This window comes from Mobula birostris, chromosome 3 (genome assembly GCF_030028105.1).
Source record: "Mobula birostris isolate sMobBir1 chromosome 3, sMobBir1.hap1, whole genome shotgun sequence".
Classification (NCBI taxonomy): domain Eukaryota; kingdom Metazoa; phylum Chordata; class Chondrichthyes; order Myliobatiformes; family Myliobatidae; genus Mobula; species Mobula birostris.
Window position 1 is genome coordinate 36,118,395 of NC_092372.1, and position 25,128 is coordinate 36,143,522.

At 38.9% G+C, this 25,128-nt stretch overlaps 1 protein-coding gene across 3 annotated transcripts in view; it reads left to right on the forward strand.

Annotated features, from left to right (window-relative positions):
* The window catches only part of LOC140194974 (protein unc-13 homolog B-like), a 520,982-nt gene that overhangs the window by 433,147 nt on the left and 62,707 nt on the right, over positions 1 to 25,128 (forward strand). For all 3 annotated transcript variants that reach the window (XM_072252479.1, XM_072252480.1, XM_072252481.1), the window contains exons 25-30: positions 2,252 to 2,337; positions 17,508 to 17,634; positions 17,833 to 17,929; positions 20,968 to 21,111; positions 21,794 to 21,871; positions 24,330 to 24,407. In XM_072252479.1, the coding sequence (XP_072108580.1) occupies positions 2,252 to 2,337; positions 17,508 to 17,634; positions 17,833 to 17,929; positions 20,968 to 21,111; positions 21,794 to 21,871; positions 24,330 to 24,407 (610 nt within the window). The remainder of the gene's footprint in view (positions 1 to 2,251; positions 2,338 to 17,507; positions 17,635 to 17,832; positions 17,930 to 20,967; positions 21,112 to 21,793; positions 21,872 to 24,329; positions 24,408 to 25,128) is intronic.

A 25,128-nucleotide genomic window follows, 5' to 3' on the forward strand; every position in this document is an offset into this window, starting at 1 on the left:
AGATGGATGCAGAGTATTTGGAGAGAGCATAGAAGAGGGCACACACTTACATTATCAGGATGCTGCCTGGATTAAAGGATATGAACTATAAGAAGAGGTTGGACTGATTTAAACATAGAAACATAGAAAACCTACAGCACAATACAGGCCCTTCGGGCCACAAAGCTGTGCCAAACATATCCTTACCTTAGAAGTTACCTAGGAGTACCCATAGCCCTCTATTTTTCTGAGCTCCATGTACCTATCCAGGAATCTCTTAAAAGACCCTATGGTATCCGCCTCTACTACCGTCACTGGCAGCCCATACACTCTCTGTGTAAAAAAAAAACCTACCCCTGACATCTTCTCTTTTCCTACTTCCAAGCACCTTAAAACTATGCCCTCTCTTGCTAGCCATTTCAGCCCTGGGAAAAACCCTCTGACTATCCACATGATCAATGCCTTGCATCATCTGAAACACCTCTACAGGTCACCTTTCATCCTCTGTCGCTCCAAGGAGAAAAAACCAAGTTCACTCAACCTATTCTCATAAGACATGCTCCCCAATCCAGACAACATCCTTGTAAATCTCCTCTGCACCATTTCTATGGTTTCCAAAGTCTTCCTGTAATGAGGCGACCAGAACTGAACACAGTACTCCAAGAGGGGTCTGACCAGGGTTCTATATAGCTGCAGCATTACCTCTTGGCTCCTAAACTCAATCCCATGATTGATGAAGGCCAATGCACTGTATGCCTTCTTAACCACAGAGTGAACCTGCATAACAGCTTTGAGTGTCCTATAGACTCGAACCCCAAGATCCCTTTGACCCTTCACACTGCCAAGAGTCTTACCATTAATACTATATTCTGCCATCATAGTTGACCTGCCAAAATGAACCACCTCACACTCATCTGCGTTGAACTCAGTCTGCCACTTCTCAGCCCAGTTTTGTGTCCTATCAATGTCTCACTGTAACCTCTGACAGCCCTCCACACTATCCACAACACCTCCAACCTTTGTGTCATCAGAAAATTTACTAACCCATCCCTCCACTTCCTCATCCAGGTCATTTATACAAATAATATAGACTAGGGGTCCCAGAACAGATCCCTGAGGCACACCACTGGTCACCGGCCTCTATGCAGAATATGACCCGTCTACAACCACTGTTTGCCTTCTGTGGGCAAGCCAGTTCTGGATCCACAAAGCAATGTCCCTTTGGATCCCATGCCTCTTTACTTTCTCAATAAGCCTTGCTTGGGGTACCTTGTCAAATGCCCTTCTGAAATTTATATACACTACATTTAGATTGCTTTCTCTAGAGCATTGGAAGCAGAGTGGAGACCTGATAGATGTTTATAAAATGAGAGAGATAGGTTAGGTAGCCAGAATTTTTTGGGAAATGTTGAATACTTGAGGACAAAGCTTTAAGTTGAGAGGGAGAATGTTTAAAGGGGATGTGTGGGGTAAGTTTTTTTTAACACAGAGTGTGGTGAGTGCATTACTATGGTTGTTGGTGGATGCAGTTAGTATAGTGACGTTCAAGACCCTCTTAGATAGACACAGAAATATGTAAGGAATAGAGAGAGATGGATCAAGTGCAGAGAGAAAGGGTTACTTTAATTTGGTATCATGTTTGTCAAAGAAATCCTGGGTGAAGGGCCTGTCCTATTGTGTGATATTCAGTATTTCCTGTTGTTCGAACAGTACAAAAGCTGCAAGGTATTGGGTGCCATGAAGAGAGACATTGAAGGGGTTGGTGATGTCAGAGGAGGAAGGTAGAAGATGGCAGGAGACTGCAGAGATCGAGAGAAGATTGCAGATTGCATGAAGGTGGAGAGATTAGGAGGGATGATGAAGTTCTTAGTTCAAGCAAACAAATTTCTCTGCATTCTGAGTTCAAACAAACAAATTACTCTGGGTTGCAAATACTTCACAGAATCATCTTGGTAAAATTGAGATTTCTGCCTTGTTTTTGCATTTCTTACAAAGCAAATGTGAATCCTCTTCAACATTACTTCACTAGGTGTCTTTTTGTTAACCTTGGTGCTATCTGATTTATTTTTGATGCTTGTAGGGATGGAAGTGGAAGATTGCCTTCACTAAATTATATTGGGGAACCAGCAGAGTGATAATGGTTGCCATCCATTCAGCAGCTTCACTGATAACAGTTCATAAGAATCAGACTTGTTGCATATGATAGATGTTTTGGCTATATATCTATTTTCTTTCCCTGACTAACTTTAACACCAATTTTTCTTGATTTTAGATTTCCCCAAGAGCTTAATGTAGGCAAGATAAGTGCAGAAGTCATGTGGAACCTATTTGCACAGGATATGAAATATGCCATGGAAGGTATGTGTTAAACTCAAAAACACTTGGCACAATGATACAGTTACAGGTGCTTTTCAGACATTATCCAGATTTTGAGATAACTATATTGAACTTATTATTTATTCATGAAATATACAGTAGGTGTCACAAGTATTTATTGCCCTTCTCTACTTGCCATTTGAACAGTTTCATATATCTGATACATGGATGGTTGAATATGGTTGGTATTTCCCATTCAAAATGGCTTTGCATTATTGCTGTATTCAGAAGTTTTGGCGAAACAGAATTCCATTCTATATTTCTAAAACATGCAGTTTAGATTGAATGGTTGGATTGAGGTAGTTTTGCAGTGGTATGGTGGTTCCATTGTATGGTGCAGTAACAAAATAAAAGGATTAATTTCTCTTATAATTTTCTTTGTAATTTTAAATCTTTTTTTTATTTACCTTGACTTTACCTACTTATACCCTGACTATCTAATTTCCATAGGAAATTTCCAGCTGCAACACTCACCAGAAAGCCATTGACCATTGTTAGAAGAAATGAGAGGATTTGACTATTTTCTAAATGGAGAGAAAATAGAAAAAACTGAGACACAAAGGGACTTGGGAGTCCTTGTGTAGGATTCCCTAAAGGCTAATTTGCAGATTGAGTCTGTGGTGAGGTAGGCAAATGCTATGTTAGCAGGCCCTTTAGGGCATGAAAGAATATGGGGAGAAGGCAGGAGATTGGGGCTGAGAGGAAAATTGGATCAACCATGATGAAATGATGGAGCAGACTTGATGGGCCAAATGGCCTAATTCTGCTCCTGTATCTTATGGTCTTATGGCTTGGATTGTTTAATATGTTGGAACAATGTAGAAAAGTACTGGATATTTGAAATAATAGCAAATGTTAGATGTTAACACTTGAAAGCTTGCTTTGTTGTCTACCTGACTGGATGGTAATATCAAAGGATGCATTCTACAGAGAACTGAATTTGCACAGTTTGGAGAGCGATCCTCTGTTAATATCCCAGTCATTGTGTTTGTCCAATGTAAGATTCTGAGATTAAGCTGAAAGTCATAATTTTCAGCTCCAGTGTTGCAACTTGCAGGGGACCCGTTCTGTCAACACATATTGTTCTTGTTTTTGAAATGTAATTATTGGTATGTCTGTGTCTGTAAGGAAATAAGCATAAATGAGAAGGGGCATTGGGCATTTTCTTATTTATTACAGATATGCTATTATAAGAGTGAAACAGTCTCAGGATTTTTGAACAAACTTGGGGTATAAGCTTCAGTTTCCTGTTGAGAATCTATTGCACCACTTTGAAACAAAAGCAATCAATTTCCATTGATTAATATTTTAATTAATATATTGTTGCTGCAATTGTAATTCCCATTTCAAATACTGTAAAATAGTGATAGGAAGTTAATTATTGAAGATAACAGTTTATTATATCACTACAGTGAAAATGCTGAGCAACATCAAAGTTACAATAGACCTGATCACAAAGGAAATTAAAATTCACAGAGCATGAATGACAAATTAGATTTAACAAAATTCAAAACTGATATCAGGAAATGCAAGTGCTCTTCTGGACCATTAATTATCTGATGTTTTGTCCTTACAATTAATTGATCTGTATTTAGTGTTATATTTTTACAATGGCAATTCTCCAGCAAATGTTTATTCAATGTGAAAATTAATGATATTGTAGAATGTGCCATAGAGATGGGGACATCATGCTAGTTACAGGATATTGCTATTTTTATACATTGTATCTGTGAGCAGTTAAACATATGTAAGAGAAGTGCATTAAATCACATACCAAAGTCAATGACTGATATTTCAGGGATTGGCTATATGCCGATTGATCACTGTTTGTTCCGATGTTATTACCAGAGTTCTATTCTTTCAAGTAATTTCCTGAGTTAAGTACTATGCCAGAAATTAGCCTCTGAGGCTGATATATGAGCATTCTTCAGGATGGTGAACCCACAAAAAGCATCCAGCCCAGATGAGGTACCTGGCCAAGACCTGTGCTGATCAACTGGCTGGAGTGTTGACTGAGATCTTTAACCTCCCACTTTGACAGTCTGAGGTACCCACCTGCTTCAAGCAGTCTTCAGTTCTATCAGTGCCTGAGAGTGACATGGTAACCTGCCTTAATAACTATCGTCCTGCAGCACTTACATCCACTGTGATGAAGTACTTTGAGAGGTTGGTGATGAAACGTATCAGCTCCTGCCTGAGAAGAGACTTGGATCTGCTGGTGCAACAGGTCAACAGTAGATGCCATCTCATTGGCTCTTAGTTCAACCTTGGAACATCTAGATAGCAAAGATGCATACATTAGGATGCTCTTTGTTGACCACAGCTCAACATTCAACACTATCATCCCCTCAAAGCTAATCAATAAGCTTTAAGACCTTGGTCTCAATACTTCCTTGTGCAAGTTGTGAGTATATTGCCTGGCTGCACCTCAGTTTGATACGGGAACACGATTACCCCTGAATGGAAAATCCTACAAAAAATAGTGGATACGGACCAGTCCATTACAGGTAAAGCCCCCCTCACCATTGATTACATCTGCAAGAAGTGTTATTGCACAAAAGCAGCATCCATCATCAAGGACCTTCACCGTCCAGGTCATGTTCTCTTCTCACTACTACCACCAGGAAGAAGGTACAGGAGCCTCAGGGCTCTCATTACCAGGTTCAGGAACAGTTATTACCCCTCAGCCATTAGGCTCTTGAACCAAAAGGGATAACTTCACTTGCCCCATCACTGAAATGTTCCCATAACCTGTGGACTCACTTTCAAGGGTTCTTCATCTCATTTTCTTGATATTTATTGCTTATTTATTTATTATTATTATTCCTTTCTCTTTGTATTTGCACAGTTTGTAGGCTTTTGCACACTAGTTAAATGCCCAGTTGGTGCAGTCTTTCATTGATTCTATTGTGGTTATTATTCTATTATGAATGTATTGAGTATGCCCACAAGAAAATGAATCTCAGGGTTGTATATGTTGACGTACGTTGACTTTGATAATAAGTTTCAACTTTGAGGTGTTTGGCTGGGAAGAAATCATTATTACCTCTGAATTTAAGTTGTACTTCATTGAGTTACTAAAATTGATGGTAAGATTAAAGGGCCACAAAATAGTAAACTTTAAAGACAGAAGCAATTCTGCAGATGTTGGAAATCTTGAGTAACATAGAGAAAATGTGGGCAGAATTCTGTAGGTCAGGCAGCAACTGTGGAGAAGCCAATTGACGTTTCAGGCCAAGGCACTATTTTCCTGCAGTAGTGCAAAACTTAGAAAATAAATTTTATCTGCTGAATTATTACGAACATTCTTAAATACGATATTGTTGCACTTAATATCACATAAGTATGGTAAAATAATACTGGTAAATTGCAGAATAGTTTGAGATCAAAATAAATATTCTCATGTATTTTACAACTATAGATAATGCACTTCAACAGACTCTATATTTGCACACATTAAATATATTTGATGTGACTGGTGCATATTATAGGTGCACACATTTCCCTAACCTACATCCCCAGCACCTACCAGTGAGTTGTTAGTTTATATTAACACTGATATTTTGTATATGTGTGTACTGTATACCTTTCCAATTGCACCGGAGCATACAGGTTTGAAAGGCTTGTATTGTCAACTAGGATTACTTTAGTTCACAAAACTTGTCTTGCTCCAAAGAGCACTCTTGATATTGGGGGCATTTGTGTTTGTGGAAAGGAGAAAATCATAATGAAATCAGTTCAGACTCAATTGTGGTGAGCAGTACAGTAGAGTAGTGGCACATGCTCTCTTTTTGCCATTTCCTTGATGGTTTTGTGACTTTAACCAACTTTTAACTGAGGCACAGATATTAAGAGTAATTTCTAAATTAAAATCACTGTGGCTAGTCATTTCCATACCCTTAGTGCATGTGCTTTTCTGTAATTATGAAGTGAAGTATGTGAGTTTCTTTTTGCTGACCAAGATACTTTTTAATATAGCTATGACTGCATTAAAAGAGGCAAGTAGAGTATGTTTTTCCTTTGAGTATCAAGGAGAAATGCTGAAATTACTGTTTAATTCAAAGTGTCAGGCATTAGTGCCTTCATAATGGTAAATCTTGCTGATTTTTATTTATCCAGCAAGTCACAGACTTGTCCTGCAATAGAATGGATCTTCCATGCATTTGGCTTTGATTCTGCTCTTCATCTTATGGTGCTGTATGCAAAACTTAGTCTCATGATGACCAGAATATATATCAGGCAGCAGATGGTGATGATGTGTGAGATCTTTTTCAAAGAATGTTGAAGCAACAGTAAAATATGAAAGAGAAACAGGAGCCAGGCCATTCGGCTTCTCAAGCCTGTTCTGACTTTCTACAGGGTTATAGCAAACCCACCACAAAAACTGTCCTATCTCCATTACTTGATTGTTTTATTATCCAGACATCTATTGATCTGTTTGGTTAGCAGTCTGTAACACTTGTGTAGCACTTGTCTTATCTCATCTGAGTGGTCAACGCACTCTTTATGAGAAAATCAAATTACTTAGTATCACACTAGGTGCTAGTAGGCCATCAGAAGCTCTAGGTAACAGAAGGAGACAGTGAATAAAAAACACACACTTCTTGAGGTAGGTTTTGTTTATAAAAAATAGCAATATATACAAAATATTTACATGAGTAAGAACAATTCAAAATTCCAACATTCTGTTTAGGTTCCAAATTTCAGATATCAAACAAAAACCAAATTCCTTTTTAGTCCGAATCTGTAAGATTCATTAGGATAACCTTTATTACTCCATTTTCTCTAATTAGATCTAGTGTTACTTCCTATTTAAAGGTTTACAGACTAACATTTGCCTTTTTACTTATCCCTAGTTAGTTAGAAAACTAACTGAATTTCTATTCTCAACTATTATGGTTAACTTCAGTTTCAGTTCCATTCAGTAGCTCTACAAATTCATATTCAAATTCAAAAATTATATATATATATATATATATATATATATATATATATGTGTGTGTGTGTGTATGTACAGCTAAAACTCCTTTCATGACGATTCTCCAACATCACAACTTTTAAACAAAGTATATCTTGTTCAGTAATTCTTTGCAAAAATAATCAGTTCTTGCAGAAAATCAAATTCAGATACTTCAAATGAAAATAAACTTAAACATCCAACTGTATTAAATCCTCTGCGTCATTACACGTTTCGTTCAAGTACTGGTTCTTTGATCTTGGGTGGCTCGCCATCTTGTTTCTTGGTTCGTTGGATGAAATAGTTGATCATCCACATAAAGTCGATTCACAATACTTACACAAAAAAATACTGACCAAATCCTTTGTGGTATGATTTAAAAGAACTAATTCCCGGTTACACAGTAGAGATTTTGGACACTTGTCTCTGCTGATATTGTCTTATTATAGCTGCTGCTTGTTCTAGCTGTAGCTTCAATAAATCTTTTATCGGTATTGTCTCTCTCCCAGGACTTTCCCCCTGAGGTTTTTTAGTAAGTAGGGTAGAGATACTCACTACTAATGGAATTTGTAATGGGTTTGGGGTGTTCAACATATGTGAAATCTGGAAGAGACAGCAGTAGTGAACTCAGACCTTGGAAAAGAGACTGAACTATTGTCACTAAAGGATTTCCTAGCTCAGGATATGTTAAGAGTTCCAGGCTTTTCTCTGTGTCTAGAAGACCTTCTGAGTTCCGGCTCTTCTTTGTGAGAATTTTCATTTGTCGTGTCTTTTCTAGTCAACACTTCATCACGTGTCTCTTTTTCTTATCAAATCTCAGACTCATTTGGGATTGACGAAATTTCCAGACTTCCGCCATTAGGTGGGATACACTGATTATACATTTCCTCATTTGTTGTTTCTTCCACAGGGTTTTCTTCAAGCCTGACAAGTAAGTTATTTTCTACAGTGGATTACTCTACATTAGGGAAATAATTAGCATTTCTTTGGGATTCCAGCACTGGCTCTGCAACCGGAGTGGTTGTAAATGTCTGGTTTCGGCTTGGGTTGGAGCCCACAGTTCTTCTGTATAACTGTTCACCAGTCTCTCAACTCTTTGAAGATTCATCTACAATGTCAAGTCTTGGTTTGAGGTAAAAAACCTCATCCTCGTCCTCTACAGAGTCAATTGGATTTTCTTCCTCTTCGACCAGCTGTCCTTAGTACTGTACTCCTGTGAGTTGTGTACTTGTGAACAGGGACTGGAGAAACGTGTTCATTGTCTTCAGAAGGAAGAAATCCACAAGGGAGCAATATATCCCTATGTAATGTTCATATGGGTTGAGACTGGTTGTCAGGACGTACCTTGTAGACGGGCAGATCACCAGCTTGGCTCACCACTACATAGACTATTTCTTCCCATTTATTGGCAAATTTGTTCCTTGCTAGTACTCGGTCTCCTCCTTTCAACTCTGAAGCTGTCACATGTTTACCATATCTGTTCTTGCTTTGGTCTGCCATTTTCTATGAGTTCTCCTGTGGAGCTTTCCTCAAGATGAGATTTCAAATTTTGTACCTACCGAGAATGTGATGTACCATGTTTGTCTTTCAAGGGTAATCTGAAAGCTAAGTCAACTGGGAGTCTGGGTTGTCGTCTGAACATCAATTCATATGGTCTAAAGCCATTCATCTCGTTCCTAGTACAATTATAAGCATGGGCGGGGGGTTTCATAAATTCTCACCAGCGACTTTTATCTTTCATCTCCAGGGTAAAAACATATTTAAGAGGGTCCTGTTAAACCTCTCGACAGGGTTTCCTCTGGGATAATATGGTGTGTTTCTGACTTTTTGACTTCCAGCTCTCTCACACAATTCTTTAATCAAGTGGGATTCAAAGTCAGGCCCTCTATCGCTGTGTAGGCTCTCAGGATAGCCATAATGCAAGATGAAATGCTCCTATAGGCACTTTGAAACCATCTTGGCATTTTGGTTAGGTGTAGGAATAGCCAAAGCATATTTTATGAAATGTCAGTTATTACTAACGCATCTTTTGTGTTACTTTGATTCGATTCTAAGAAAGTCCATGCAGACCAGCTGCAAGGGTTAAGTAGTCACTGACGGAGCAGCTTTCTCAGGCAAGGTCTTTCTTCTTATGCCTTGACTGCTTGTTTTAATCTTGTGCTCTACATCAGCAGCCATCTTGGGCCAATAGAATTGGTCTCTGACTAAATCCAGGGTACGATCGATACCCATGTGACCAAAGTTTTCATGAAGACTCTTAAGTACCTCAGATTGAAATTTCTCAGGTAAAATAAGCTGATATGTTGTTTTATTTCTGGTTAATCTTTTCCTGTACAGAATTCCATCTTTTAGCTCTGGATGATCCCATTCTCTGAGAAGGTAGGGTAGTCTGGGGATTGCAATTCTCACTGAAGGAGATGGTTTTCTCTAGTTTCCATCTGCTTGATGATTCCCTAATAAGAGGATCTGCCAACTGGGAGTCGGTAATCTCAGCATCAGAAAGATGAGAAATAACCGGTAATCTCCCACACTGATATTCTTGTGCATAATTGTCAGTTATAGCACTTGAATGGATTGTTAAGGATCTAACAAATATAATGGCGACATCTGTGGCAGGTTCTGTCTGTTGGATAAGACAACTCTCACATATTACATGCACAATATCAGCGCTAACTTCAACCATATCACCTGAGTTCACCAGATGACTTTCAGTAAACTTCAAGATGTGTTCCCGCTCTTTCTGGGACTTTGTCTCCCTGGGCAAGATCTTGAAGCTTTTGCTACATACTTTGTCAACATCAGTTCCCGTTTGTCCCACAACAGAAACTGCTTCTAGTTTAGAACAAGGCTTAGGAGTACCATGACGTGATTCCCACTCACTCAGTCTCTTTTCAAGCTGTTTTATCTTTTCTGCTACTAATGCAGGATTGGATTCATAGGAGCAAAAGCTGGCTATGTGCCCATCTTCGTCATGTTTAAAACAGTACCAAGATTTCAGTTTTACACTTGGCTGTTTGTTAATGGTTGTTGTGGACTCTTGTTTATCTTTTGTGTCTGCCTTTCCTTTTAGTGGCTTATCACTTGCTGTCTTAGAGCTTCCCTTTACCTTCTGCTGTTTTGAATCTTGTAGAACAGCAAGTTGACTTTGAAGCTCAGCGATCTGTTTAGTCAGTTGAGAAGTAACTGAAATTAGCTGTGCTATATTATCTTCTTTTGAGTCATCTGTGGTCAGAGACTGTATAACGGCACGTTGTTTAACTGTTCCTAAATGCTGTTTCATGCTTACAGAACCACACACATGCTTGTCTTCCTCACCTTGATGATCTTAATAGATTCCTCATTGCCGATATGCCTCTGATTGTGATTGTTCTCTCCACTAGAACTAGGAACTCAGACTAGAGTAAGTTGCCAAAGGTAGAGATATGGCCCTTGTCTCTCATAGGTTGCTTCAAAAATTATCTGCTACAGAGACTCAAGAATGAAAGTATGGTATCAGCTTCTTGAAACAATTTTCTAGCACTTTTCTTTGAGATCATACTGCAACTATATTGGGGCAACGTGTGGCTTTGCAAAGTAGGAAGAACTCTAGGCTCATGTGGTACCTAAAGTGCCATCTAATTACAATTTTTAATTCACTGAACCTTTTGGAAAGTACCATCCTAGAAAGGTCACTACTGACACTGCTTTCATGGCAGTAAACGGGAAAATGCAAGCTGACGTGCATCAGCCACCACTGTCCAGAATGCTCAGGGGCCGGCCTAGAAAATCGGAGTAACAAACGTCCATCACCTTTAAGGAAGGGTAATCTCTGTCGCTTCTTATGCATTGCCCCTTGTACTTTTAATGGAGGTGCATAGTTCTCAGATTGGCCCTTCTGCCCTCTGTCAGGCTCTTCTGGAAAGTCACGAATGTCTTTTGTGTTCTCCTCCTGTGGAGACAGTGTGGTAAGTACACAGGTGCTCATAATATGGAATTGGAGCTCAGTACTCATGCACATTTACCTCGATAGCTGGTGCTGCATTTTTCTTTCCTATGGAATGAGGATGCTCAGCTGTAAATCACTGCCTTGCAAACCAACAAAAGATTAATAATCATTTAAATATTGCTGATGCAGTTCATTTCCCTACATTTAAAGCCTATTTTCTAATGCATATCCATGTTGAGAGAAGAGCCAACAACTGGACGTTGAATATGACATTACTCATGTATTCGTTACCCACAAATCAATTTCAAAGCTCTTAAAAACACACACATCATGCAGCTGAATTACAGAGTTGTAAATTCCAAGCTAGAGCAAAGCCTTGGGGCAGATTGCACTTGCTGAGCAGAGGGAAGCGGGATATGGCAGTGACAGATGGTCTCAGTCTTGGTACTACCTCTTACTTGTTGGCACTGGTAAATATTTCAACAAATTCTGTGCATTCATCCAGTACTCTCAGTGTTGTTAATGAATGCTATTTTAGTCTGATTCTGTAATGCCCCTTCCTTTCTTAATAAAGTAACTTGAACTTTTTCTTTTCTATATACTTAAATCGGAATAAATATATATTTACACGTATTAGTATTTTTAAAAATATTAGTTTAACAAGATAAATTGTTATAAGACCATAAGACATAGGAGCAAAATTAGGCCATCTGGCCCATTGAGTCTGCTCTGCCATGGCTGATCCTTTTCTCCCCCTCCTCAACCCCAGTTCCCAGCCTTCTCCCTGTAACCTTTTGATGCTGTGTCCAATCAAGAACCTATCAATTTCTGCCTTAAATACACCCAATGCCCTGGCCTCCACAACTGCCTATGGTAACAAATTCCACAAATTCACCACCCTCTGGCTAAAGAAGTTTCTCCACATCTCTGTTTTAAATGGGTGCCCCTCTATCCTGAAACTGTGCCCTCTTGTCCTACACTCTCCCATGAGAAGCATCCTTTCCACATCTTCTCTGTCTAAGCCTTTTAACATTTGAAAGGTTTCAATGAGATCCCCCTTATCGTTCTAAACTCCAGTAAGTACAGACCCGGAGCCAGTAAGTGTTCTTTGTATGATAACCCTTTCATTCCTGGAATCACCCTAGTGAACCGCCTCTGGATCCTCTCCAATGCCAGCACATCTTTTCTTAGATGAGGAGCCCAAAACTGTTCACAATACTCAAAGTGAGGCCTCACCAGTGCCTTTCAAAACCTCAGCATTGCATCCCTGCTCTTATATTCTAAACCTAGACACTAGACACTAGAATACTACAGCACAGTACAGACCCTTTGGCCCTCAATGTTGTGCCGACCCATATATTCCTTAAAAAAAAACGTTCTAAACCCCTCCTCTTGAAAGGATTCTAACATTGCATTTGCCTTCATCACCACCAATTCTACCTGCAAGTTAACCTTTAGGGTGTTCTGCACAATGACTCCCAAGTCCCTTTGTATCTCAGATTTTTGGATTTTCTCCCCATTCAGAAAAAAGTCTGCACATTTATTTCTATTGCCAAGTGCATGACCAAGCATTTTCCAACACTGTATTTCATTTGCCACTTTCTTACCCATTCTCCTAATCTGTCTAAGTCATTCTGCAGACTACCTGCTTCCTGAACACTATCTGCCCTTCCACCAATCTTCATATCATTTGCAAACTTGGCAACAAAGCCATCTATTCAGTTATCTAAATCTATTTCTGCTTATAGATTTTCTTTCATTAAGTCAGGTATATATTAGTAATTATGGGTCTTCAACAAAGAAAGTTTAGATTATTCTTCTACAGTTATTGTACAGAGTGTTAAAGAGGTCCTATGAAAGATAGGGTCATAATTTCAAGTGATCAACAGTGATACCAGCACAGATTTAGCAGAGGAATTGGCATAATTTATCCCTGTAATTGCTGGTATTTCACTGTGTACAATTGAAAGCAACAGGGAATTTGGTCCATTGATTCGCCACAGTGAATTGCTCAAAGTGTGCTGATATGCGGTGGAATGTGAAAACCAAGGAACTGATTATAGATTTCAGGAGAGGGAAACCAGAGGTCCATGAGTCAATCCTCATCAGAGGATCAGGGTTGGAAAGGATTAGTAGCTTTAAATTCCTGGGTGTTACTATTTCAGTGGACTTGTCCTGGGCCCAGCATGTAAATGCAATTGCAAGGAATGCACAGCAGTGCCTCTACTTCCTTAGGAGTTTGTGGAGATTCGGCATGACATCTGAAACTTTGACAAGCTTCTATAGATATGTAGTGGAGAGTATATTGGTGCTTCCCAGCCTGGTGTGGAACCAACAATGCTATTGAGCAGAAAATCCTACAAAAAGCAGTGGATTCAGCCCAGTACATCACACATAAAGCCCCCCGCCCCACCAATCACTGAGCATCTATCATCAGGGACTCCACCGCCCAGGTCATGCTCTCTTCTGGCTGCCACCATCAGGTCGAAAGTACGAGAGCCTCAGGACTCGCACCGCCAGGTTTAAAAACAGTTACTACCCCACAACCATCAGGCCCTTCCAGGGCTGGACTTTAGGCAGGGCTAGGCTGGGCTGCAGCCCAGGGGCCAGAGCTGCAGAGGGGCCCAAAATAGGTAGTTATCATCATGGCGGACAAAAAAAAAATACGAGAGTGAAGCACAGAAAAGAAAAAAGAAACAAGAAAAAGAGGACCGTGAGAAAGAAGCATTAAAAAAGACATTGAAATTGACAGAATTTTTTAAACCTGTTCTCGATGATGCAGCAGTACCATTGCTCTTGTCACAGTCTGAGACCGGTGGACAAATGGAGACTTGTTCAACAGCTAGCGCTAGCACCAGCGTAAACACAGGACCACCGTCCTTGCCACAGTCAGCAGCTAACGTTGAAGAGGCAGAGAGAATGACTTTGGGATTCCCAACCACAGAGGCCTCCGAACAACCAAGTCGGGCCTCCATTAATGTTAACGTTACCGCTGCTGGGGATCCTTACAGCACTAATCCTGCTCGCTGGGGAAAGGAAACGTTAGATGATTCAGTCCGAGCGTACTGGGCTAAGAAAGGGCCAGAGTCCTGCCAGAATAAGAATGTGGATATCAAAGCTTCGGAACAAGTATACAAACAGCAGAGACATTTTTCCCCAAATTTCACTTCAAACACAGGTCATCTTGCAGGTCATCTTCCCAAACGTAAGCATTGCTTTGAGGCTTTACCTGACTCTTCCTGTCACAAATGCGATCTTTCTCCAAGCTCAAGCTTGTGAAGAACAGGCTCAGATCCACAATGGGACAGGACAGGCTGAATCATCTTACTCTGACGTCACTTGAAAGTGATCTTGTTCGGAAACTGGATTTTAGAGATCTGATCAAGGACTTTGCTGCGAAGAAATCCAGAAGAACTAGGCTCTAATTTTAAAAAGCAAGCCTCTGGCTTTGTAAATATCTAGGCTTGTGTGTCAGTGCTGTTCCTGTTTTTGTTGCAATAGGCTAATAGTTGACTGTTTACAAACCTAGTAAGTAGTAAGTGGTCTTTACTCTGCAAGCCACATAGCACAGCAATAGGTTGGTATGTGCTAGATCTCATTTTTCAAAATGATTGTTGGAGTATTGTCAAGTTTCCTAGTTTGCCATAGTGCCATCTCTCTTGGCCTTTTTGCCTCTCATTTCCATTTTACTTTCTCAGAGCACATAGTTGAGAAAAATACCTAGATAAAAATGCTTTAGCATTGTTTGAGAAATAAGGCCTATGGTATGTGCAGCAATAGCTAAATAAAGATTTAAGATTGGGTAGATCATACTGCGTCTCCCTCATAACTTTACTAAGCCAACTAAGCCTAGGTCAATTTTTGAGTGCTTTAGATGCTGTCCTTCAAACTAAGAATCTGCATTACTTTCTGTCCTCCCTCTTAAGGCCTGTAAGTTTATAGCCTACGTGTTGTACTAAACCAATGTCTTGGTCCACAGCTTTGATATTTAGACTAGTACGACCTTTACTCTTGTTCTTGCCTTTTTTTTTGCTTGGTACAGCAGCATTTTACAGTGTCGGCAAGGGCCCATCAGGGCCTCCAGCCCAAGGGCCCCGGCCTTGGACCCTTCAACAGAAGGGGTAACTACACTCAACATCACTTACCACATCATTGTAATGTTCCCACAACCAATGATCTCACTTTCAGGGACTCTTCAACTCATGTCCTCGTTATCTATCACTATTTATTTATATTTGCATTTGCACAGTTTGTTGTCTTCTGCACTCTGGTTGATCTTTCATTGATCAATAGACAATAGGTGCAGGAGTAGGCCATTTGGCCCTTCGAGCCAGCACTGCCATTCACTGTGATCATGGCTGATCATCCACAACCTGTACCCCATTCCTGCCTTCTCCCCATATTGCTTGACTCCGCTATCATTAAGAGCTCTATCTAACTCTTTCTTGAAAAAATCCGGAGAATTGACCTCCACTGCCTTCTGAGGTAGAGCATTCCACAGATCCACAACTCTCTGGGTGAAAAAGTTTTTCCTCAACTCCGTTCTAAATGGTCTACCCCTTATTCCCAAATTGTGGCCTCTGGTTCTGGACTCTCCCAACATCAGGAACATGTTTCCTGCCTCTAGCGTGGCCAACCCCTCAATAATCTTACATGTTTCAATCAGATCCCCTCTCATCCTTCTAAATTCCAGTGTATACAAGCCCAGTTGCTCCAATCTTTCAACATATGACAGTCCCGCCATCCCAGGAATTAACCTCGCGAACCTCCGCTGCACTCCCTCAATAGCAAGAATGTCCTTCCTCAAATTTGGAGACCAAAACTGTACACAATACTCCAGGTGTGGTCTCACCAGGGCCCTGTACAACTGCAGAAGGACCTCTTTGCTCCTGTACTCAACTCCCCTTGTTATGAAGGCCAACATGCCATTAGCTTTCTTCACTGCCTGCTGTACCTGCATGCTTACTTTCAGTGACTGATGAACAAGGACACCTAGATCTCGTTGTACTTCCCCTTTTCCTAACTTGACACCATTTAAATAGTAATCTGCCTTCCTTAGTGGATAACTTCCAAAGTGGATAACCTTACATTTATCCACATTAAACTGCATCTGCCATGCATCTACCCACTCACCCAACCTGTCCAAGTCATCCTGCATTATCTCAACATCCTCCGCCCATTTCACACTGCCACCCAGCTTTGTGTCACCTGCAAATTTGCTAATGTTGCTTTTAATCCCTTCATCTAAATCATTAATGTATATTATAAATAGCTGTGGTCCCAGCACTGAATCCTATGGTACCCCACTAGTCACCTCCTGCCATTCTGATCCTATTTATAGTTACTATTCTATAGATTTGCTGAGTACGTCCACAATAAAATGAATATCAAGGTTGTGTATGGTGGCATATATCTACTTTGATAATAAAATTTACCTTGAACTTTGAACAAATGGAATGGAATTGATATTAATGTGTGTTTGAATATTAATGTGCATTTGATGGTTGACAATGATATGGTGGTGCAAGTGGCCTCTTACCACGTTCCATGAGTCAATGTGGGCTGCTTTGTTCTGAATGAAATTGAGTTTTTAGGTTGTTTTTGGAGCTGCACAGATCCAGCAGCTGCAGAGTATCCTGTGTTGAGGAATTCACCTCAGAGTTGTGTGTTGGATGTCAGGAGATGAATCACTCACTACAGGATGCCATGCCTTTGGCCTCCTCTGGTAACCACAGTATTTTTGTGAATAGTCCAATTGAGTTTATATATCAAGCAGCCATATTAGTGAATTGGACTAAATATAATGTATCCAAGTTTGCTGATGATTCAAATCCCAATGCCACTGTGGCTGAAGTGGAGGATGTTCAGAGGCTTCAGAGAGATATAGATGAGCAAGCTAAGTAAGAAGGACCTAGGAAAATAAGGTCATCTGTTTAGGTTGAACAAATAAGAATGTGAATATTTTTAATATGATCAATGTTCGAACGATTTGGTGTTCAGAATAGGAAAATAAGAGTTATGTGGTCCTTCATTGCAAAAAGTTTGAGTACAAGAGTAAAGATATCTTGTGTCATGTATTTGGATCCTGGTCAGACTATACCTTTAATTTTGTGTAACTAAAGAGGGAGCAAAGTGAATGTTCATCTAAATTACTCTTGGATAAAAACAGAAGATGTTGCAAACAGTTAGCAGGTCAGGCATTGTGAGTGGAAAAAGAAGTAGCAAGAATTAACATTTTATATTAATTAGTTTAATGTTTTGATTCTTCAGAACATGAGAAGCACAGACTCTGTAAAAGTGCAGACTACATGAATTTACACTTCAAAGTGAAATGGCTGTACAATGAATATGTCCGAGATCTTCCAGCAATCAAAGGGACGATACCTGAATATCCAGCGTAAGTATGCTGAGCCATTAAAACTGCTGTGCTGCGAGGTTTGAAATGCTTTACTGTTGAGTTAATTTAAATATGTTAGAACATAATTCAAATGCATATGTGCTCCATATTTTAAAATGCATCATTTCAAAGTATCTGACTCTTTTACGTGTTCTTTAGAAGTTTATTTGAATTTTGAATATACTTGGTCTTACATAGGTGGTTTGAACAATTCGTAATGCAGTGGTTGGATGAGAATGAGGAAGTCTCACTAGAATTTCTACACGGAGCTCTTGAGAGAGATAAAAAGGATGGGGTATGTATTCAGATACTCTACCGTGTTGAGACATGTTTAGACCATGAATAATAAAATCTCGTGGTGTAGTAGACAGCATATTGTCGTATACTAAAGGTTGGCTGGCTTATAAAAAACAGAGAACAGTCTTAATTGAAATTTATAGCAATAATGATTTTTATTAAATTTTTTTTCTGCACCATCTTCAAAGTTTGAACGTTTTGACAACTGGAACAAGACATAATATATTCAGTCTGGTTCAGTAAGAGTATTACTGGAATGTTCCATTGTTTAGTCTGACTTATATTTAACCTATTTGACTGAGTTACTCCACGTTAATAGAATGCGAAGTCTCTGAAGGCACATAGGTTCTGAAATTTATCCTACAGTAATTCAATGCCATTTATAAAGAATGTCATTTATTTGTAATTAGTAAAATTAAGTTTACCCTTACTGTAATTTTGCAAAAATGATTTTGTAATTTTTGGGTTACCATTCTGACTATATTGTTCTTCCAAATTCGGCTTCATCTGCAAATGAAGTTTTCTGAATCCTAAACATCAAGTTAAGTTAAAAAATTAATGTACAAACTTGAAGTTGTGGCCATTATGTGAGTGGAAAGTATTAGGATAGTGTGGCTCAACAAACTTGGGCAAGCACTGGCAGAGGTTCTAAGTAAGTTTCTAGTAATTTTGCTTTCTGCTAGTACATATCTAGTGCGCTGAGAATGGATCCAGAGTTAGTTGAATGTTCCTTGTGTGAAATGTGGGAACTTTGGGAGACCTTCAGTTTCCCATGTTAAGAAACTGGAGCTGCAGCTGGATGACCTTTGGCTCATATGGGAAATTGAGGAGGTGATAGGAGCTACAAGGAGGTAGTCACCCCTAAGTTGCAGGAGGCAGGTACCTAGGTGACAGTCAGGAGAGGGAAAGGGAATAGTCAACCAGTGCAGCGTACCCCTGTGGCCATCAGGGTAAAAAGACCTGATGGAATTTATACACAGGCCTGGCTACAAGTTACAATGGGAGCTAGAAAATACATGTAAAAAGGTTAATGCAGCAATAGTCATGGGGGATTTCAGTATACAGGTAGATTGGTGCTGGATCCCAAGAGAAACAATTTGTAGAATGCCTACGAGATTTTTTTTTATATAGCAGCTTCTGTTTCTGCCCTAGATAGAGTGATTATGGAGAGGATAATTCCTATAGTGCAGGGGTCGGCAACCTTTTTGCCTCTGTGGGCCGGATCGCGTATTAATGAGCGGACGGTGGGCCAGATAAATGCCATAAAAAACTTGAACTATGGGAATTATCCATTTAAATACACCTAGATATGTTTTGCCTCAAATTAATGAATAACGCATGCTAGAAAATCATTTGTGCTTAAGATTGCCTACCCCTGCTATAGTAAGTCAGTCTAGGACCAGAGGGCACAGCCTCAGAATATAGGGAGATCTGTTTAGAACAGAGATGAGGAAAGTTTCTTTAACCAGAAGGTGGTGAATCTGTAGAATTCACTGCCACAGATGCTTTGCTGACCAAGTCATTGGGTATATTTAAGGTGGAGGTTGATAGGTTCTTGATTGATCAAGACTTCAAAGGTTACAGAGAAAAGGCTGGAGAATGGGGTTGAGAGGAATAATAAATCAGTCATGATGGAATGGCAGAGCAGACTTGATGGGCCGAATAGCCTAATTCTGCCCCTATGCCTCATGGTCTTATGGAATTCCTTATTTGGCAGTTCCTACCTTACAAATTGATCCTTTTTTGGGAACTCATTCCCCGCAACTAGTTTCTTTCCTAATTTTGCCTTAAATCCAGTCGAAGGTGAGTTTTGAAATAGGAATTACAAGTAAAAGCTCTTAATAAATTGACACAAAAAATTCTGTAGATGCTGTAAATCTTGAGCAACACACATGAAATGCAGGAGGAACTCAGCAAACCAGACTGCATCTGTGCAGGCAAATAAACAGTCGACATTTCATCAGGGTCTTGGACTGAAATTTCGACTGTTTATTCCCCTCCATAAATGCTGCCCGACTTGCTGAGTTTCCCTGACATTTTGTGTGTGTTGCTGGTAATGAACTAAATCACATCCTGGTGGTGTGAGCCCTAGGTCCCGCACACCAGGTTCAGGAACAGTTACTACCCTTCAATCATCAAGGTTCTAAACCAATATGATAACCACTCAGCTCAACACTGAACTGATTCCACACCTAGTGTCTCACTTTCAAACATTCCACAACTCCTGTTTGCAGTTATTTATTGGATTGTTTGCATTGTCTGTCTTCTTTTGCACGTTGGTTGTCAGTCTTGGTCTGTGCGCAGCTTTTCATTGATTCCATTATATTTTTTGTTCTACTGTGAGTACCAAGAAGAAAATGAATCTCAGAGTAGCATATAGTGACACGTAGCTACTTTGATAATAAATTTACTTTGAACTTTGAATTCTGTTATATTATTTTCTTGTTTTGAGAATGGGAATGAACTGACTACGTAAAGAGTGATTGGGGTGCATTGCATGGAAGAATTTTTTAAAAGTTAATGGAGAAAAAGTTAACAGGATATGTTGATAGATTAATGTGGGAGGCCATATTTTTGAACTATGAACACTGTCATTAATCTATTGAGTCAAATTCAGAATTTAATTAAAGATTTCCCTTTGTCTAAGGATTTCGCAGATTGTGAAAAAAGGTTATCTTGCAAAATATTTCAGAAATGATATTCCTGTGACAATTATACAATTGAATTTGAAATTACAACTCCTGCAAATGAAGGACCAGAATTTTTTCCAGGGCTGTTGAGTAAATGCGAAAGTTATCAGTGACACCATTATTAAGAATTAACTATGAATTATAGAGAAAGGAAGCTTGTTTTGATGTTCTGAACAATAAACAAAATTACAGTTTTTAACAATGAAATATTGAAGCATTCTTAACAAGAATTGTCAATTTTTTGTGTTAAAAAAACATGGCTTCTATTCTCAGTACTTGAATTCTCTTACTGTATCAGTTTTGTATATTCCAACATTTTTAACTGAATTTATCTTTTCTATGTCAGTTCCAGCAAACATCTGAACATGCTTTATTCTCTTGCTCGGTGGTGGATGTTTTCACACAATTAAATCAGAGCTTTGAGATTATTAAGAAACTCGAGTGTCCCGATCCAGTGATTGTTGCTCATTACATGAGAAGGTTTGCAAAGGTATGAACATTATTTTCAATGCATTCTTTGCATTTATTCTTTTATTTTTTTTGGACTACACACAAAAACACTGTAGAAAAATCTGTTCTACATCCAATTTATTACAGTGCATTCTCGTGATTATTTCAAGGTTTCTTAGAATTTTTAGTGCAAGAGCTCATCACATTTTCTGTCCTGGAGCTTATGCAAATTGAGTGTCTTTTAATCCATAGCATTTAAATTAAAAAATATTGTTAAGTTTGCACGAATGTGGTTTGAATATAATGAGACAGACTATTTGCTGGTAAACCATTGGTTCCCTGCTTCTCTGAGTGAAGTTCAGGTTGTTTCCCTTCCCACTTAGCTGAAGTGGGTTGGGAAACCAGTAAAACAGAATATAGCAACTTGCTGTCCTAACCCACCACTTTCCCATGTGTTTTGAACAGGATGAGGGCACCAACCCAGAGGACAGAGTGACTATTTCCAAGCATATTTCAAGCATATCATTGAGGGCTATTTGCAATTTTAAGCTGTGGAACCATTATGGTATCCTTATCAGGCCAACCTAGTAGCAAGAAGAGCAAAGCACTTTGATTAAAATCAAGACTCAACTGGCTGCAGTGTTCTTCTTTTTAAATAAATTAAATGTTATCAACAGCTGCAAATGAAATGGACTTTCACGTGTGTTTTCTCTCTCTAACAGACCATTAGCAAAGTTTTGCTACAGTATGCGGATATTCTCCTAAAGAACTTTAAGTCGTACTGTTCCAAGGAAACATTGGTAAACATATTTTCTTCACTTGAATACTTACTATGTATAGTTTCAGATTTAACACTTGCAGCAGCAACTCCACAAGTCTTTAAATGTCTCCTAAACATATGAACATCCAGTTTCTACAGAGTTTGTTATAATTAACATTATATTTACAAATTATTTTGAAGATAGGATTTTATAATAATTTATCCACAGCCACACTTTTATGTATTTCAAGTGTATGATTTTTTTGGGCCAGGTTAACTAAATATTATTGAGAAATTACAGTATCTGTAGGCTCTTCACTGTTGTTGCTTAAAAGCTATATAACAGATAAAGAGCTATGAACAGAGCATATTTTGTTGAAGTTAGTAATTTTTCAATTATTGGCAATGTGCAGAACAGTACATCATACTACAATGTACATTCAGCTTTTAAAGGTGAGTGTATCCAATGGCATTTCAGCCCACAGCTTTATTAGGCCAGGAACCTCCCAGAAAATTGGGCACAATGGGCTGAATGACTTTTTGTGCAGGAAATTCCTATGAATTCAAGCTAGTTGGTCACATTTTCTCAGATCCCTGCAATTTTATAAATCAACTTCAGATTTTAAAGAAATAGTGAGAAATAAAATTATTCCATTACTGACATTTGTGGCATTTTACCGACTCCTTCCCTTTACCACAGCTTGACTTCAGGGTGAGTTTCAGGCCACATATCTATACCAGTTATGTAACATCACCAGATTCCATTCCAGTACAGTTCATCTCCTGAAACTCTCATCTCTGCCTTTAATACCTCAATACTTGAGGTCATTCAAAGTATTGAAGTTTGTGTTCTTATTACAGTAATGGCCATGAGCTTCCACACCTATATTGTCTTCTGTTTATGCATCACCTGTATTGTAAAATTCTGAATCCTTGTTTTCAGATACCTTTATACTCTTGCCTATTTCCATTTCCACAAATGTCCAAAATCTCTGCATCTTCCAGTTCTCACCTCTTGATCATCCTAAAATTCATTGCTCCACCACTGGCCATGCCTTTAATTTCTGTGATCTACATAGAGTTTGTCCCCTTTCTTTCTCTCTTTGATGTATCTCAATATCATCCCCTTTTATCACAAACTTTGTGAATGTTCTCATGTCAACTGGTGGCTTGGTGTTATATTTTGTTTGACAAAATACCAGTGAATCATGTTGGGATGTTTAACTAGAGGGGTTATTGTTCTTGTACTACATCTATTCAATTTAGACCACTTTCAGTAAAATTAATTCCCCAGTAATGGAAAAGTCACTGGGAGCATGGAAAAGACAGGCTTAATGCCAGAGCTGAGGTAAACGGTTGTTTTTCAGACTGGAGAATTAGACGGTAGGCTCACAAGAGGCCAGTGCTTGCATTTTTAAGTATACGTTGCTAAATCAAATGTGAGCATGCAACATAAAATTACATTTTCTGATTCAAAACATGAAAATGTAGTAAACAGTGAAAAGATTTGCTGCATACTGATAGAATACTTAGGCTGGCAGATTAATAAAGAAATTTGTGATTAATGTGTTTCTCAAGAGGAGAGATAGGATGAACTAACATGGCACAGTTCTGACATGTGTGCAGGGATAGAGGAACCAGGATGTACTTGTGCATAAATCTTTGGAAAGTGGGAGGATAAGTTGAGAGAGCAGGTGGTAAAGCATAATGTATCCTGGGCTTCTTGCTTGGAGTACAAGAGCAAGAAGATTATGATGAACTTTTAATTTATATATAAGAGTATTACACTTATTTTTGGTTACCGTAATTTATGAAGGATATGAACACCCTAGAGAGATAGAAATGATTTACTAAGGTCAGCTGAGGTCCTGGAGCAAAGAAAATTGATTGATACGTTCATGAGTAATTTAAAGTTTAGATGGATAACTGGAGAGAAATAGTTTCCAGTAGCAGATAGTTCAAAGATCTGGGACACAGCTTTGAAATATTGACAGAAACATACAGGGGTACAAGAGAAAAACATTCATGTTAAAATCTGGAATACCCTGCTATTAAGGGTAGTGGAAATAACTTGCAATGCTATATATGAAAAAAAGAGCAGCAGATTGGTACTGACTGGATCCTGGATCACTCCAAAGGATGCCAGCATGAACATGTTGGCCCAAATAGACATCTATGTCATAATGATTCAGTGAATCTTGCAGTAATGATTCTAGTGTTGTCAGAATGAATATACTAAGTTTACATTTGTTATCAGAGAAAAGTATACTTTAGCTTTATTCTTAGCTTTCTGTTTTCCTGAACAGAATTAAAGAAAACTAATTGTTTATTCTGAGAGAGAGATATCCAAAATTGAACCTTTTTTTTCCTTTTAAGAACTGATGCTAAATGTAGCCAGATTATTTGTTATTGCATAAAATTGAATGTAGCTTTGATACTAATTTAAAGAAAGAGTCTGATGCAATTGAACATAACTCCTATTTTTTTTTTGCCAACAGCCTTGCATTCTGATGAACAATGTACAGCAGCTCAGAGTTCAGCTGGAAAAGATGTTTGAAGCCATGGGTGGAAAAGAGGTAAGAGGCCGAATCTGAAGTGACTGTATTTACAGGTTCAGAAAGCAACAGTCTTACAAATAATTTGAGGGTTCACTTGAAGAAGGTATGTTTGTTTCTCAGAATCCCATAGCATAGTTTCAAGATCTTCACAAATAGAAGCACATGCTTCTTTGGCTGAGAATCTGTTATGTTGATAATGCAAAAGTGCTGCTGAGCTGTTTAATAGTCTTTGTTTTTACGACTTTCTAACACTGTAGGCTATGTCACAGAAATGTGAAAATCAAGCATTTATTGTAAGGTGTAATGAGGAAATTAAATGGGAATTCCATACAAGCTGAGGTGACATGTTCATGGATCTCAAAAAGGGAAAGTTTGAGTTAGCGTTACAACTCCAAAAACTAATTGCAAGTAAAACATGGGAGCTGGGATGCATGTATATGTACTTAGTTTCTTCTCTTTAGTTAGGTGCTCAAATATGACATGGTTGTGTAAATGAATGGAGAATTCTTAATCAAACCATGTATTTACAAAGCAACACACACAAAATTCTGGAGGAACTCAGCAGGTCATACGCATCCAGGGAAGTGAATGGACAATCACTGTTTCAGGCCAAGACTTCCTTCAGGACAGAGAAGGAAGGGGGGAGATGTCTGAATAAAATGGTGGAGTGGGGGGGAGGGCTAGCTGGAAGGTAGTAGGTGAAGCCAAGTAGGTGGGAAAAGTCAAAGGCTGGAGAAGA